The sequence below is a fragment of the Bactrocera oleae genome, chromosome 6, assembly GCF_042242935.1.
Source record: "Bactrocera oleae isolate idBacOlea1 chromosome 6, idBacOlea1, whole genome shotgun sequence".
Classification (NCBI taxonomy): domain Eukaryota; kingdom Metazoa; phylum Arthropoda; class Insecta; order Diptera; family Tephritidae; genus Bactrocera; species Bactrocera oleae.
The window spans coordinates 69,220,295-69,238,037 of NC_091540.1; the positions used below are offsets into that span (position 1 = coordinate 69,220,295).

Sequence of the window (17,743 nt, forward strand, 5' to 3'; positions counted from 1 at the left end):
AGCATTGAACTTATTTCAAGCGTTCAATGTTATAAAGAAGAAGCATCCTTACGGCTTTTTTTATAAATTCCTCTATTATAAATTTCCAAAATCAACTGGAGAAGCAAGTTTACTCTCTTGAAAAACAAAGTTTAATTTTAAAAAAATAAAAATTCGAGTTTACTTAGTGTTTAGCGTTAAACAATTTACTTTTAATTTTATAAAAGCACCTAGAACCCCAAGTAAATGTGCTTTAAATTAAATTAAATGCGCCCTAAACTCAAGTTTATTTAGGTATGTAGCGTTTAACACTTTAAGTATAAATTCAGTACTATTAAATTTATAAAAGCAACAAGAGTATACCTGATTTATAGTACATATAAATGTGTTATAAACTCGAGTTTATCAAAGTGTTTACCGTTAAATACCTTACCAATAAGTTTTTTACTAAATATTTTTAAACAGCTCCCAACTGGATTTGTTTGACTTGTTTTTAGTTGCTAAGCGTTAAACACTGTTCGTAAACATAGAGTTTACCATAAACACTTTTTTTATAAAATTGCTGTTTTGATCCTAAACTTGAGTTATTTTTATGTGTCACTCTTCTTAAACACGTGGTTTAACATAAACACTTTTTATATGAAACTGCTTTTTGAGTGTTTATGGTTATACTATGCGTATTTAGAACCGTGGGTTGGAAAAATCGAAAATCTCATATAGAGTTTCTTAAACACCCAAATATGTAGATCATTATATTGGTGGTTTTAAGTGAAATTTCAAATACACCCGGTTCTCGAATTCTCCAAGACCACATTAATTAATAGCGCTAAAAACACTTTCTGCAACAGCAACTGTTAAACCCCAACAATTTCACTACTAATGACAGTTAACCTTTTATCGAGAATAAATCTCCTTACAACTATGCGCTAAATTACACATAACCAGCTTTTACATCTTTTTCATGTACTGAGTTTCAATTAAGAAAAGTGCTTTCTATTGGCTTACTTAACATATTGCAACACATTTCGCACACACACAATTATAGTATCAGTTAACACTCTCTCCGTTCATTGGGCATGAAGTTCAACGTTTGTCTTTAGTGACAACAAAATCTAGACAAAAATCGAGAACTACATTAAACACATTTTTAATCTCTTTCACTCATTTCTTTACATTTCCTTTCTTCTCGTTACAGCTCGGCTTTAGTTACTGCAATTGACTTCAATCACATGTGACAACAGCAGACGATAAGCGCAAAAAAAGGATAATAATCAAAGCGACTGAATGCAGAGTTGGAAGATTGCAAAACAAAAAACCCGAATCGCAAAAACGAAACGAAATGTGTCGGCAGATCAGATTGTGTTGAAAACTCCTGCACACAAAGTGATAATCGTATAAAATATTGCATAGAGAAAACTACAAAGTATACACTCGTGCCACTAAAAATTGCACAGTAGTGGCAGAAAACGTAAAACAAACGGCACATACAGCACTGTTCTGTCGAATGGGAGAAAACGGTTTCAATCTCACTAAAGTACACATTTAAGTTGGGCATAAGCGCAGGCACATCCTGTGAATTGAATGCCAACTAATCCTCTGCCAAGCAATAAAGAAACTGGAAAGCAAAACAAAAGTTACTACGCTTACACACACACACACACATATAAGAAAGCTTAAAAAAAAGTTTAGAGTTTATAGTAGCAAAAGCCAACAACAAACAAACAAACAAACAAAAAATAAAAATAAGAAAGGACTAAAAACGTGCAAAGAAAAAGTAAATAAAATGCCTGCCATAACAAGTAAAGCGACAAGACCCGCGCCCACCCGCTGCCTACGGCCAATCAGAGCGACAGTGCTTGCCGCAGCGACAGCAGCCGCCTCACTGCTCACATCCGCAGCCACAGTGGCAGCGGCAGCAGCAACAGCTGCGACAACATCGTCCACAATGACAACAACTACAGCAACAGCCGGCATCGCCAGCTACAACCACAATAGCATATCAATTCAACAGCCGGATACTTTGGAGCGACGACTGCAACCAGATGTCGATACGGACACCGGAGGCGGAAGTAGAGTAGGCGTAAATGTTGATCTAACTGCCGCCGCCGCCTCCCACTCTGCTGCCGTGCTGCCCAACCGCCTCGCCACTAAGTTGCTAACCAATTTTCTGCCTGCCATCGATGCCGTCACAAATGCCAACACCAACACCAGCGCTACCATACTCACGAGCAGCAGCAGCACCATCAGTAGCAGCAGTAGTGGTATTAGCAATCGTGGCGTTGCTGTCACATATCCAACCTTCCGGCCGCCGAGTATAGAGAATCTTGTCGCAAGTTCAGCTGAGGATTTGAGCAATTTTCGTGATGTGTCCTTCGATATATTCGACGACGATGACGATTTGTTTGGCTCGCCATTGGCATTTGATGCTTCCGATAATGGCTTGTGGAATGGCCGTTTCGTGCCGCCACCACCCCGTCCGCCATTCCTAGTCGATGAGCCGGTGCTGAGTGATGGACTGACAACGTGTGATTTGTGCTCATGGGCTATGCCAACGAAGAGTACATTCATGTTCGAGGGCACAATAGGTGAGTCAAGTGGTTGGGTGGTTGGATTAGTGAGTATGTTTAGGTGCATGTGTTTGTTTCTATGCGCTTGAGAGTAAAAGTATACTGTCATTAAATGAAATTGGTTGTGTCGAGTGAAAGATATGTGCAAGTACGTTGCGTTGTATGTGAGTGCCTCGACATGCTGCTTGGTTTTGTGCGTATGTGTGTGTGTGTGAATTAAAAAAAAAAAAAACTTACATATATGTGTGTGTATGAGCTTTGCAATCATTATCTATGCAAATGTATTAAGGTATGCAAAAAAGGGATTGCTGTTGTCAGCGCATTTGCGAAAAACGGAGACAGCAAACGGCTTTACGTGCAACCGGCATTGCCGGGGAACTTTGCAATAATAAATATATATATATGTACATATAAATCGATTTGCAGAGCTCACAAACTCACAACCAGTTATATTGGAATAATTTTCGATATGAAGCTTGCTGTGAAAATGTGCATAAATGCCTATACAAGCACATACACACTCGAGTATATGTAAAACGGGTTCAATAAATATGTATATGTTTGTTTGCATTTGAGTGTTTGTTTGTATGTATGTGTATATGAACCTGTTAGCCCTTTAACATTTTGGCCATGCATTTGGCATGAAAGCTCGTAAAGGATTTGGTTATCTCTGCTTTCCGCCGGATATGGTATACCATAACTAATTTCCGTTTATGTTCTACTTTTTTTTCTATTTCGCTTGCAGAAAAAGCTTCCGAATTGGGTTGGCCCTTGACACTGATTATCGTTTCGGTGCTGTCAGCATTGCTGGGAGCGATTGTCATGGTGACGGTTGTGCGCTGCAGAAGGTGAGTTCAATTACAATTGCACATTAAGGTATATACTTTTCTAAAGTAAAACATTCGCTACCAAATTATGATATTAATCTTTTTGGGGTGACTTCATGCACGAGCATATACCTATTATTATATATACCTATATCTATAAAAAGATATGGGTTCAAAACCAATTAAGGGGGGATTAGTTGAGAAATGTGATGCCAGTTATAAATGGAAGAGGTGAAACCAATCTAGAAATAGGATATAGATACACATACCCTCAAATAAAATACATGTAAGTGAAAGGATAATTGCAAGAATTAACGTTCGGGCAAGCTATAATGTCTCAAAAAGGGAACGTGTATTTGATATTGTTGTTTTAATTGACCTTTTCTATATATTTATATGCATAAGGTTTGCGTTTTGACCTGGAAAAAGCCATTCTAGCAGATACTTTTTCAGTGTTCATAATCTTTTGAAAAACATTTTTTTTTATAGTTTACGCGATTTTGATTAGTTTAGACTAATAAAAATTCTATAAAGCGCAGAGCTTCTAATATGAAAATCAAAACTTTTTGGATACCGAAAGGTTCTCTCGTTCATCACGATCAATATTTCTACTCGTACAGTTATATAAATTACTTTTAAAAGTTCCCTTCCTCAAAAGAAAAATTATGTCTTTTTTTAATCAGAGTTATTATTTCAAACTTCGCTTACAGTTGTTGCGAAAAGTATTTTATTTATAAAAAAAAATATACTAACCTAAATTAAGCTTGCGCTTAAAACACTATTTCTACTTCTACCAAGCCCTCTTCTCTAACCGCACTTTTCTGCTCTTCTCTCGCTTGCAGGAAAAAACCCACGAACAACCGTAACGGTAAGTGTACTAAACTTGCTGACGACGATCCAATACCCTATATCCAACAACAACAACACCATCACCACCATCATCACAATAACCAACAACTACAATATAACCAACACCTCAACCACCATTATCCATACCAACACCAACACAACCAAAACCTCAACCAATATGTACATGAACACCACCGCCATTTGTATCCCACTGCCTACCGTAACCTACACGCACAGTATCCGTTGTCTAGCCACCATAACGCCATGACAACACACCATCACCAACAACAACAACAACAACAACATCAACAAATACAACAACAACAACACAAGCGATTACCTCAACCGCTGCCCATGCATTATGTCAGCAATAGTTGCTCTTCTTCGTCGCTGACGAATGACAGCCAAAGTACGCAACGCACCAGTCTATCGACCATATATCGGCCACCAAGCTACTACAGCAGCGCTACAGTACACGCTGGCACTGTGGCATTGACCAAGGCGGCACAAAAGCAAAAATTACTAAAACAACGCATTGATATGTTTACGCGTTCACTGCCACCGCCACCATCGCCACCAATGGAGACGCATCACGATGCGGTGATTGAGCGGAGGAGTTGCAGTAGCATTGCGAGTCATAGTGGCAGTAGTGGTAGTGGCAGTAGTAGAAGGGGCGATGATGAGAGCATTTGCAGTGACAGTTATGCCGAATCGTCGGTTGCTTACGAAGAGCCGACGACGCTGGAGATAGATGCGTCACCCGTCGAAGAAGCTGATATGCCCATAGTTGAAGCGGCGGTTATGGTGGCTGCGCGCAGCACTGAGAAATTCTGAGCGCGTGCTCACCTCCTCCCAAATAACAAAATTAAAACCACACAAACCTAAAACTAAACGAAAACGAAATTGAATTAACTAAAAATTTAATGCATTTAGTTGACTGAAACTACAATAACTCTCTTCTCCCCCCTTTCTTCTCTTCACTACACATAACTTCACTTCATGTCACTTCTGTGTGTATTGCCTCTGGTACGTCGTACACACACACAACACACAGAGACGCATGTGCAATGGTGGTCACGCAACAAGCGCACCAACGGCAGTAACAATAACAATCATTTGCGCCGCAGCAATATTTATACAGCGCATCCTGCGGACAGTGTGCGCGGCTTGCAGCAGCCATCGCTATCGGCTGCCTCGTCGCTGACCACAATGACCGCAATGGGCGCATCAGCGGGACCCCTGCATTCGAACGCGGTCACACCGAATGCCACACAGCCGCCACAGCTGCCACACCAACAACAGCAGCAGCAGCAACAATACTATCATCATCCATATCAACAGCATCAAGCGTCGCTACACCGCAGCATCAGCGGTCATCAGCGTGCGCCCGATTATGAATACGAGCATGAATACCATCAACCGCAGGAACTGCAATTGCAGCTGCAACACCAACGCCAACACAGCTCGTCGCTGTCATCGCTGTCCGACACGCCAACACTACCGGTGGCGGTGGCGAACAACAATAAGTCGCGCACGTTGCAACTGCAACATCAGCCGTTGCAGCACCACCATCAGCAACAACAACAGCAACAACCACAGCAGCAAGCAGCCTACAATGTGTCCGATGGTGTGACAGTTGGCTTCGGCGCGGGTGTAGTTGGTGTCGGTGTAGGCATGAGCCGGCGCGGCGCTGGTGGCGAAATGTGTGACGAGTCGTCATGTCGCTGGCCGAATGCAACAATTGTGGTGGCCAGCTGAGTGCAAGCGTACAAATGTCGTATGCCCGCGACATTGAGCGGCGCAATGACGTTGTTACCGGTCCACCCATATCGCGACCATTATCAGCGGCAACAACAGAAGCAGCAGCAGCAGCAGCTGCAGCTGCAACAGCGCGAAGTGGAGGCCACCGAATTTGTTTGGACGAAATCATGCAGCTCGGAGCAATTAAAGAATGATTGGATATGGCATTGAGCGCGCCAGCGGTGGGGATGTGTTGGTGAAGTGAGCGGTGAAATTTCGGTGCGCAACGCTGAGACGAAGTTTGTGCAAAGTAATGCAAGCTGGTTTATGAAGCGCTCACGTTTGTAATTATTAAACAACAATATGAGGACCTTTGTGTTGTAAGAAAGCAGATATTTTGATAAAATATAGGTCTTGTGAGAGTCTAGGTTTGACTTGAAAATTTTATCAGTGAAAGATTGCAAATGCGCTCCGAAAGTGTTATGGTCCAATCTAAATGAAAGCATTGTATACTTATTGAAAATTTTATTCTTGCAACTAGCCTCGGCTCATGTTTTCCTGTTTGAATCTCTGGTACCTAATTGACTCTCTTGTCTCGCGCTTTCGCTTTGGGAATCTGTTGTTTAAGTCAGAGTATATTTTATAGCGCGTTTCAGACTCGCATATCTTATGGTAAAATAATTGGTGCAATATTGCCATATTATTACAAAACCAAATATGTAGATTGAAACTTTAGTAATATCTCTTAAAACTGCCCTTTAGTCCCTAAGTTATGTTCTCGCGTGGTGCCCTATTACATACACAATAAACAAAGATCTAAAAGCTTATCATAGAAACTCTTTGAAAACGAATGTAAGTTGTCAAAAATGCAACCGTGATCCCAAACAGTTTCGCAACGACACATGCAACAGCGGCAGCTGTCTCCTAAGCCACTCGAAAATCCAAGCACACATGTTTTCATATATTAACGAAGTAATTAACAGTTATTTAACTACAAGTCTATTTCACACATATTAGCCTGACGCCAACTCAAGTGGTAGAGCAATTGTACTGATTCAAATAAGATATTCTATTTATTGATTGGGCGCACCAATTGTTATAGATCTCTAGTCTGCAATCGCTTATTTATGAATTCCGGGAGAAAAGACGACAGCGGGTTTTTAATGACAAGTATTTACAACTTTATGTTCACGCTCGTTGGTTGATATTTTTCTTTTCGTTTTCAAAACCTTTTCTAGCGCAAAATTTTCCTGGAACCTCTTCCCTACAAATCGACGCATATAAATATTTATTGGCTTAGTAGCCACCATACGCTGAGTGCTGTGTACTTACCGGGAATTGAAACGGATACTTTCACCATTGCGACGTGCTTATACGGCCACGGCATATAAAGTTGTACGAGTTTTTTTTCTGCTGCATTCTTGTTGTTGTCTTGATCTTTTTGTATTCCTGCCGTGCACAACAATCCACTTTAAATTGCACCCATAAGAACCGTCAAATCTCTAACAATCCCGTCTGTTTTTCGTTTCTTTTTCGTTTTTTTATTTTTTGTCTTTGCTCACCATCGCCACCATATCATACAAATTATCAGCAATCAAAAATTCTAAGCACACGTTCACAGTCGCAATTTAACGATGGTATCATGGCAAGACATAATCCTTAAAAATACTCCACTGGAGACACACATACTTCAGCAACAACAGACCAATATGTGTGTGTGTGTGTGTGTATCGGCGTGCGCATGTGTTGTGTAGATGCCAATAGTCCTGCTGACTGGAAAGTAGTAACCATTGGCCGACTGGCGACACACGCTGATTTTCTAGCGCGCACATACACACACACGTGCAGGCCTTCCGTTGCGAGTGCAGCATTCAAGAGGCAGTGAAAAAAACATAAAACAACTAAAAAAGTAACAAACGCAGCCAAGTGTTGGAAAAATAAAAAATGAGTGCTTGGCTGAAAAATAAAAAAAAATTGAGAAAAATAAATGTTGCAGCAGCATTTCGCTGGCGGCAGAAATGTTTCTATGTGTATGCGTGTCTGCCAGCAATGACATCAGCATGTCAGTCACGTTTCGTCCTTTGTGAGCAGCGTCTTTCACACACATACACACACGTACACACGAGCTCACGTTTATGCACTTGTTAAGTCGCATAAGAACCCCGCAGTGAAATTAAACGATTCCTTACTGCCGGGTTTCTGCTGAACGAAAAAGGAATTCTATATACAAAAAAATAATCTTCTCCTCGTGGCGCTTGGCATTACCAAGCATTTCCAAAGGCTATGTGTTGCTTTTTATGTCAATTGCACTCATTTCCGTTAATTCTCAACCAGTTCTTTGGAAAGAAGACTAGCTCACTGCATTTCCTTCTTCATTAGCCGGTTCATTCTGCTGTCATATTTCATATCCTCGCCGAAATAAGATAAGATAACTCAATTGGCTTGTGCAGTTGAAATGGATTTCTTTGGCGCAAAACACCGCGACGAACGCAGTTTCGTGCTTGGGTTATTACAAAAACAAAACAATGAAGAGTTTCAAAATGCGGTTGCTATGTAATCTCATATTAGATCTGCTAGAGTTTAAATTATTGGGAAGTATTTTTGCTCACATGCGAGCGAAGATTCCGTACTGAGAGTTTCTATAAGAGGTGGAAGGCTCAGAGCGTGACCTATGTACAATAAGGCTTAGCTCACACATTTTAACTGTGCGTTTTCCCACCGTTGTTTAAATGTATTTGAAATACCAAAAATTACGTTCTGGAGTTTAAAAATCAGTATTCTGAAAGACACACGAATGTCATATTTTCAAAAAAGAATTCTTGCAACTTTCGAAGAGTTACAAAAATCACTTATCGAGCCAAACCTCTCGGAGCGCTATATTAAACAATATCTCTTCTCTGTAAAAGCCAAATTACACACACAAGCAATTTTATATCAACTATTAAATTGTACATATTTGAGCACAAATTTTGCTGAGTGAGTAAAAATCTTAATCAACTGATAAAAAAGTGATAATTTATGGCAGTAAAAATAACAGCAACTCATGCAGTTAAACAGGACTAAAAAATTATTGCATGAGTGCGTGAAAAAATCATATCAGAGCAACAAAAAAAAAACCATATTTTTATGACAAAAAAATAGACAAATGCATATTTGTACGAATATAGGGATCATAAAAAATAGTGGAAGCAGTCACAGCGAATTCCGCGGCAAGTGCTTGTAAATAAAGCGCAAAAAATTACATTTAAGCCAAAAATAAAATTCGGCAAAGAAACATGCTGCCACAAATTGATAACGAAAAAATTAATTAAAACTAGAAAAAAATTATTCCAACACAATCAAAGGTTGTTTTGTAAAAAAAAAATTCAAAATAATTTTGAAAAACTAAATTTTTTATGCTACATTTACTAGAGTGTCAAAAATTAGTGGCAGAAAAATAAATAAATCAATGATAGTAACCCAAAATGTTATTGTGGGCAAACCAAATTGTCAAAACCGCCAACAGCGTTGCAAAAAAAATTAAAAAAAAAAATTATTAAAAATTTGTTTCCAAATAGCTAACAGCGTTGTAAAAAAAACCTTAAAAAAGTTATTAAAAATTTATTAGGAAAAAACAATGTTTTTTACGTCCATTAAGGTGGTTGCGAGTAAATAAATACGTCAAATGTAAACTACATTCATAAATAACACAGAAAAAATTTTTTTTTTCATTGTAAATTTGTTTGAAAAAATTATGTAAATTTGTTTGAAAGAAAATTGTAAATTTGTTTGAAAAAAATTTTATTAGCACTAAATTTTCTTGTGCGCAAAAATATATGAAAACACAGCAGCACTATAGCGTGCGATTTTTTTTCCAATACTCTTAATAATTTGTATATATAAAACACAGCACGCAATTTTTAAACTATTTCAAAGCGTGTACAACTTTTATTTAGACTTTTTGCCTAGAATTTAGCGCCACTACGCCTGTGTGCAGCGCTCCTATTAATACTTGTGTACTATATAAGTAGGTACTTAAATGTTGTGTAGAAACCATTTTTTCATGCTACAAACTGTTTGTAAATATTTTTTTTATTTTCCTCAACTAGCTGTAAGTGACGTGTATTTTTGTTGTAAATAACTGATAACTGTATAAAAAAAAAGTAGTTATAAGTAAATAACGGTAAAGAAACTTCCAAAATAATATCATGAGAAATGCAAAGTGCATTGCAAGTACATTATATATATATCATATATAGTATATATAAAATTTACATCTATAAGTAATTAAGCGTAGGGCTTTAATGCTGTTAAGGGCTTAGTGCACTGCTGAGCCAAACAGCAGCAAGCGAAATGTCCAAAATCATCACTTCAACTAATGTAGCATGTATCTAAATAAATTTACGTTTAGTGTGTTTGTAATAGCGGCTAAGTAAAACTATTGTAACTAATTACTAAGTATTTCATCAGAGTGATATTTATTATGGTAAGCTTGGTCATGACTGCCTTCCACAAAAACAAAGGTCATGACAAAAGTGTATTTCATTAGTAGGAACTATTTAAACTATAACCAAAACACAAACATTCCTTTTCAAGAGTTCAACAAGCATACAACCACTACTATTACTACATACATAACGAAATTAAGCTAATTCTATTTGTTTAACTAAGCAATTACACACACACACATGCACACACGCGAGCTTATGTGCAGTCAACTCACACGTGTGTGTGTGTGTCTCAAGTACAACACCGCAAAGCATTAAGTAAATGTAGTAATTTCGCTTGTAATTAGTTGAAAATTGTACAACTACAACAACAGCAACAATTAACAATAAATAGTAATACACACACACACACACACACACACTGACAGACAGACACAGACTCATACACGAAACTACAATTGCAACTGATGCTACCAAAGACTAGTCCTAATAAATGTAAGAATCTAGGCGCCGATTAATTGTCGAATGAATAATACAACAATAGGAGCACACATATACATACAAGCATACATATGTATGTGTTTATACATATAACATATACTGGCATGTAAATGCATGTAATGTAGTTAAATCGTACACTTCGGCAAACAAACCGAGGAAAGCAAACAAACACTTGTGTATATACATACAAACATACAAAATACATGCATACATACATACATATGTACATACCAACAGAGCATATTAATTATGTGCATCCGTAAGCGAGTGCAGTGTACTTACATAAGTAATAAGTTTACCAATAAATACCTATACATATATACATATGCATACATACCTACATAAGCAAGCAAAAGCAAGCAACAACAAACTAAATTAATGTGTAACTGTAAATGTATATTTGTAGTCCTTAAATGAATTTAACTAATTGCAATAATAAATATTTTAAATATTATATAAATAACGGCATTACATCAATAACTACTACCAATGCGTTTCAACCTTCAAACACACACACACACCCACTGACACGCAAACGCACACAAACATAGCAAATTTTTAAACACTCCTAGAAGCCTCTTTCGTTTCATTGCAGCGTCGTAGAGCTAAAGCAATTCGTAATTATACACTTCGGCATGCTTACACACACACACACTTACAAGTATACTTATGTACAATAAATGCAAATTCAATCATTACAACTTAACGGTAAAATTTGTAAAGAATATTAAAACTAAAAAATCTTTTGAAAATTGCAAGCATTAACGGTACTTAGTATTGCAGCGCATGCAAAGCGTATAGCGTGATGGAAGTGTAAAAAAGCGTTAAAAAAACAAAAACAAAAATGAAAACACTAAAAAAAAATAGAAATTACAAAAATGGAAAAAATAAGCAATCTAATGTTTCAACTAATGTAAACTATCAGCAACTGAAAATGTTTCCTTTTTGTGTGAGTTACCACTACATAAATACATAATATTCCGTATATAGTACATAAATACCTACTAAAAATGCATACAGTACATAGTTATATGGATGAAATCAAATCTAATTCGATATTTAAAGCAAATAAATACTTGAAAAGAAAATATGAAATTATTAAAATTCAACTAAGTAAAATAAAACTAAAAAGAGAATCTTCAAAAAAAATAAAATAAACCCGTTTTTTTATTTTTACTGCAAAAATACAAGGGTAGTTTGTTGATATTGCCTTGGTTTGTGTAGAAGAAAGAATTTTCTTAAATTCTTAAATTTCATAGAATAACAACCAAAAGAGCGTCATCAAGTAAGCTTTTGGGATGTATGAGACTTTTAAAAAGAGTGTGGTAAGTATGAAAAACTGTTATTTTAAACTGAAATGAGCAAATCACATATTGAGCTGACATGAGAGAACCATTATTAGCCATTAGAAGATAACTGTCGAGTTTAAAAATAATTAGTTTAGATTTATAGGACCTGGAACTGAATTCTCAATTCAATACTTACTCGCCAATGTAAAGGCCACTTTGTATAGTTGTGTTTGAATAACAGGTAAGTATTTATAACGCGTTCCAAAAATATCGTTTTGGTTTTTTAAAGTGTAGAAAACGCATTGTTTTATTATAGCTGGCGTTTATTCAATAATAGCTCCAATCTTCCGCGTTATATAATATATTACAGCCATACACATTTGATGGCAACTTGTAACTAATTTTTCGCATATTCCACAGTAAACGGCATCCAGGTATCTTAAAATAAGGTATAATAAAATCCAATCTAAAGCAGCAATATATTTTCCTTGTTTCCGTTGAGTACAGAGTCTAATCCTCCGATGTACCGAAACATTGTCTTCTTGCAGTATCCAAACATAGTTATTTTTGCAGTAAAGCATTTCAGCTAACTTCAGTAAACCCTTTTTATACACTTTTAACATTCTAACTTCGTTCAGGTTTTCTGTGACGCACCTCAAAACCCCAAATCCATGAGCAGAGAACCAACCACAAGCATGCACCTTTTGGGGATGCTTAACTATGCTTTGATTAAATGTTTATCATTTGCATAGCCAAGTACGTCTCAAGAAATCGAACAATGCAAAAGTTACTGCGCCAATCACGATTGATATGTTCCTGCGCTCACTATAACCTATTTTCAATGTGTGTTTTGAAAGTATGTGTTTAATTACAGTATTTTATATAATCTGAAGTCTAAACCATATTTACCATTTAGAGATATATCTAATCCCTTTTTTTTTTGGTTATCTTAGACTTATCTTAGACTGAGCAATGGTTTTTTTTCAAAAATGAGAAAAATAGCTATGTTCTTACTAGAACTCATGTGATTACTCCCTCTTCCGGTCTTGTCATCTACGTCTCCAGTCTACCTATGCTAGCAGATTACGTAAACCGCTATTAAAAAAACCCCGATGTCACCATTTATAATATTCAAAGTATCTGCAATGTGGAACAATGAATTCAGTTCACTTCGAAGCTACTATGTACCATCGCTGCGAAAGCTGCTTTGTAGTTTCGTAAAAGCACGTGACATTTGAGGTAAAGCTTTCGAAAAATTTAAAATCAAACCACGAAAATCTTCAGTTAAGTGACTATAACTACCATAACTATAAACGGGGAATCAAATTGAAAATCCATAATTAAACTTTTTAAAAGGTAGTTGTGTAAATAATGCGGCAAAACTCATAATAAAGTTATGAAAGATACATAAATAATTCTTATTTACGCTTACGTAAATCCAAAAGTCCAACATCTCAATACATACATATAAACTTGCCAGCAGCACACAATCTTATCAGCGATCAGCAATCGCCTGAAATTCCGACTTAATTCAACCCACTCAGCCAACATAAATCTTCATCGACACGTGTGAAGCAGGAAGTGAATGTGAATTTTCAGCTGTCATTTCTTGTCAACTAAAATTATTTATGTATTTCAATACGTAATTATACGATTTCGCCATCTTAAGATCTTTCGCACGTTCACAGATCGAAAATCGATAAAGCTGGCCCGCTTTTATTAATAAAAGAAAATGTTGACACTTTGCTGCCCACTCTTACAGCAAATGCATAAATACGAATGTGTGGTATGCACCCAAATGATCTGCTACAAACGAGCACAAGTATCTAAGTGTGTGCTTGAGTGGCTGACAGTGTGAATGAGCGCCGTTTGCGCGTTCGTGCAACGTCAAGCGATCGTACGCTTCAATTGATCACGCAACGCGCACTAATAGCACTACTATACTTCTACATATGTAATATGTAGTGTATGTATGCACACGCGACGGCGAAAGTCGATCATGCGCATTGACAGCGGTTGCTGTAGTTGCCTCTGGCAGCAATTAATTAGCGCGCAACCAAGTTGCAAACCATTAGCAATTGCACAAACCAGTGATCGTGAGTGAGTTGCGCGAAATGAGACATCATGATTTCCTCATGTCGAGTGGCATTTGAGTTAACAGCGAAATGACAACAACAACAACAGCAACCGAAACAGCGATGACAGGCTGTATTTTGGCATCGACAATGACGATTTGTCAATTAAATTTTTGCCATTTAATCGCACGTTTGCCACATTTGGCTTGAGTTTTGCATTTCACCTCCGATTTGACTATTTCACCATTTATTTATTTTTTGTGTTTAAGCACAGCAAATGAGCGCGCTGCTGTTACATTGCTTTAATGTAGACAAAATTAAATTGCATGCACTCTGCTGTGTGTCATGACGACATGGCAACTTACTAATTCATCGCCGCTACATTTTCGCCATGCTTGCCGCTGATTTGACTACCAAAGTGCAGCAGTGCCACATCGGACGGCTTTTCACCAGATTGGTGCTGGCGACAGCGACATACTCGTGCTGCCATAAGTGCATAGGTGCACTCCACCAGTAGTGCTTCGCTGGAGCGCCGCATTGATGGCCTGTTGTTGACGGCGACTGTGTTGCATGCAGAGATGCACAACTGCTGATGAGTGTAGGACGTCTTCATCAGCATTGGGCTGAGTAGGCTGCCACTGCAATGTGAATACATATGTTGTTGCGATGTATGTCAGAGTAGCAGCAATTGCTGTGCCACAAACACAACTTCATTCGCAGCTACAGCATTGCGCCTCCAGCCATAGGCGTCGCTCAATCTAACTTTGCTTTGCTGTCTACGCCGTAGCGCATGTTGTTGTTTTGCTGGCTGCTGCTGCTACTCCAGCCGTCTGTTGTTGATCATCGTTTTTCGCTGTAGTCAAATTGACATTGTCGTGAGCAGTTGATTTTTGATTGTTGTGTTGTTGTCACCATTGCTGGCTTTAAATTCAATTTAATGTTCACCCAACAATTCGAAATTGACTTTCGTTTACTGATCAGCACTTTACAATGTGTGTCAGCGTTTTTCGTTTAAATGCACACCCGACTTTACACACATATGTATATATGTATATATAATAGTTATAGTTGTCCGCTTTACTTTATTTTCACAGTCATTGTTAAGTATATGTCAGAGAACAGTCTGCAAAATTGGGAGCACTTAGCTTTTTAATTAAGGGTAGGTCGCCGGAAAGTAAAATAGCTGAATAATCGGTTGTATGGGAGATATGTGATATAATAGTCCGATCCGGCCGATTCCGACAAAAGATCAATAGAATTTCAAAATGTATTTATGTATTAAATTTCTTTTGGATATCTCAAAAACTGACGAAGAAATTTTTGTAACCCCAAAAAATTAAACTTCACCTTAAAAATCGCTGGCTCGAAACCGGTTTTAGACCCATATTCTTTTAGGGAAAGTTGTTCGGAATAATCCGTAGAACACTTCCCGCATACGCTATTATTTTTAGAAAAAATATTATTTAAGAAAAGCTTCAGCTTCTTGATATTTGCCATTTTTAGAGTCCAAATTTTGATGGCATGGAGAAGTACAGACCACACAAAGCATTTAAAAACCGGAATTTGATTGGAATGTTGAAGTCATGCATATGCCTAAAGGGCTAAATACCATTGCAATCAGTACAACAAGAAAAACTTGGTATTCTCTTAACGACCTATACTCAGCGGTGGCTTTGAGTTACAATGAGCGCAACAATGACAATTTTTCACACCGAAGGGTATGCGTAAATATTTTTCAAAATTATATTTTTAATAATTTTTCATTCAGTAACCCGAAAGAAGTCAATAAATTAACAAAGTGCTGTTATATGGCCAATACTTATGACCTTTAAAAATTTTCAGCGCAGATAATTAAAAATGCAGAAAGCATTGGTCAGTCAATTGTTCCAAGTTACCATAAAAATGCTGTACTTTTATGATGTGCACGTGTCTACTGTCACCCACACTCATACGAGTTGCACGCATAACGGCATGTGAACACAAACGACCCACTTGAGTGATATGAAAAATGTATATTTTGCAAAAATTAGTGCATTCTAATTTAAATAAATTATGGAGCAGAGCGAATAACAACAGGGCCCACACCTCCGCTTCGCCCGTAATGCCAGCGCTTGAGCCTGCGCTTGCGCCAACGGTTGTATGCAAATTGCTTTGAGCGCGCCCCTTAATGTCAGCGGTGCTAATGAAGTCATAAAACCACACGACATTTTACCTGCCGCGGCAGCCAACAATCGCCGTGACTACATCGTACCACCGCACTGCCAGCACATACATATATGTTTGTATGTATGTACGTACCTATGTGTATTGGGTCTTATGCGCGCTGAATGGTAGGGGGTTCCTCAGAGGCAAATCAGTTGGCAGCTTTCGCGCTGATTTGCTTGACAATCAGTCGCCTTCGCCAACACCCTCCTCACTCTCCTCCCATCGCGGCAACAATGGAGCGCGCTCCTGTTAACTCTTTGTTATCGACACTGTTGGAGGCGACTGACTACATCCTTATTGTGCATACACATATACATACACTCATATATTCATATGGTTTGATTGTGCATATGTACAGTTGCATGATTGTCTGTCTGTCATTGTGTGTGTGCGCGTGGAAGTGGGTGCGCTCCTTTGTTGCCAAAAGCACTGTCATTCCGTGGCCATTGTTTGTTTATTTGCTCACCCGTTCCGGTGCTGCGGCATTCACTCGTTTATGAATAATTTCCATCGAAGCTTATATGCAATGCACTCCTCCACAAATATGTTTGTATGTGTGTTTGAATGTGTCTACATATAGTTGTACTTGGACATAAGTACGTTCATGCCACATACTCCTATAAATACATAGTATATTTGTAGTGGGTAAAAGTTTGCTCTCCAGCCGCGCTTCAGTGCTTTGGGGCATATCGCCTGTGTGCAGGAGGCTGCTCTTATTCTTGTTATTGCTGTTGTTGTGTTGCCTTTGCCTGTGGTGGCATGTTAACTAACGCTGTTTTGATTTCGATCTGTTTTATTTGTTGTCATGTTCGCCAATTGTGTCGTGAGTTGTGTGACATACTCGCGCATTGTAATCACAACAACAACAATAATACCAGAAAAAATAACAACAAACAAAACAACCATGCCTACAAGCGCAATATCGGTCCTTTGCTGTGTCTTTTCTTCGATTCCCATATACGTCATTTCTTCAGCCTACCACTTAGCTTGCTTACCTGGATTGCTTGGCACCCATGCAAGCTTGATATGAGCCTGTGTTCCCACTGCTAGGTGCTATTTATTTATTTCTCCTTTCGCTAAAATCATTGCTGTGGCTTCCTGTTTACTTCCACATCGCATGATGTCTCATTAAATCCGTTAAGTATAGAACAAAATTCAGTGAATTGTACTGCGATGAAGAGCGCTAACTGCAAAACCTAAATAGATTAGTTTTTGAATTCTTGGAATTTTTATTTTAAATGTGCAATGAAGAAAAAGTCTAAAAATAGTCTTCTCGAAAGTATT

At 38.0% G+C, this 17,743-nt stretch overlaps 1 protein-coding gene across 2 annotated transcripts; it reads left to right on the forward strand.

The window, feature by feature from the left end:
- The first annotated feature begins 1,553 nt into the window (after positions 1-1,553).
- Positions 1,554-7,890, forward strand: LOC106624455 (uncharacterized). 2 transcript variants are annotated; one of them, XM_070111132.1, is made up of 4 exons: positions 1,554-2,564; positions 3,292-3,394; positions 4,216-4,241; positions 5,277-7,890. In XM_070111132.1, exons 1-4 carry the CDS (start codon positions 1,763-1,765, stop codon positions 5,978-5,980), a joined length of 1,635 nt encoding a protein of 544 aa, XP_069967233.1. In that variant the 5' UTR covers positions 1,554-1,762; the 3' UTR covers positions 5,981-7,890. The 2 variants fall into 2 exon arrangements, with proteins under 2 accessions (XP_069967233.1, XP_069967232.1); XM_070111131.1 differs by lacking the exon at positions 5,277-7,890 and having other exon boundaries at positions 4,216-5,218.
- The last annotated feature ends 9,853 nt before the right edge of the window (positions 7,891-17,743 follow it).

What these genes read in the sequence shown, in the direction of transcription:
- LOC106624455 (XM_070111131.1), top strand. Translation starts at nt 1,763, where the DNA reads ATGCCTGCCATAACAAGTAAAGCGACAAGACCCGCGCCCACCCGCTGC. An exon ending in CATGTTCGAGGGCACAATAG is followed by an intron (nt 2,565 to 3,291) that starts GTGAGTCAAGTG and finishes TTTCGCTTGCAG; the next exon opens with AAAAAGCTTCCGAATTGGGT. An exon ending in ACGGTTGTGCGCTGCAGAAG is followed by an intron (nt 3,395 to 4,215) that starts GTGAGTTCAATT and finishes TCTCGCTTGCAG; the next exon opens with GAAAAAACCCACGAACAACC.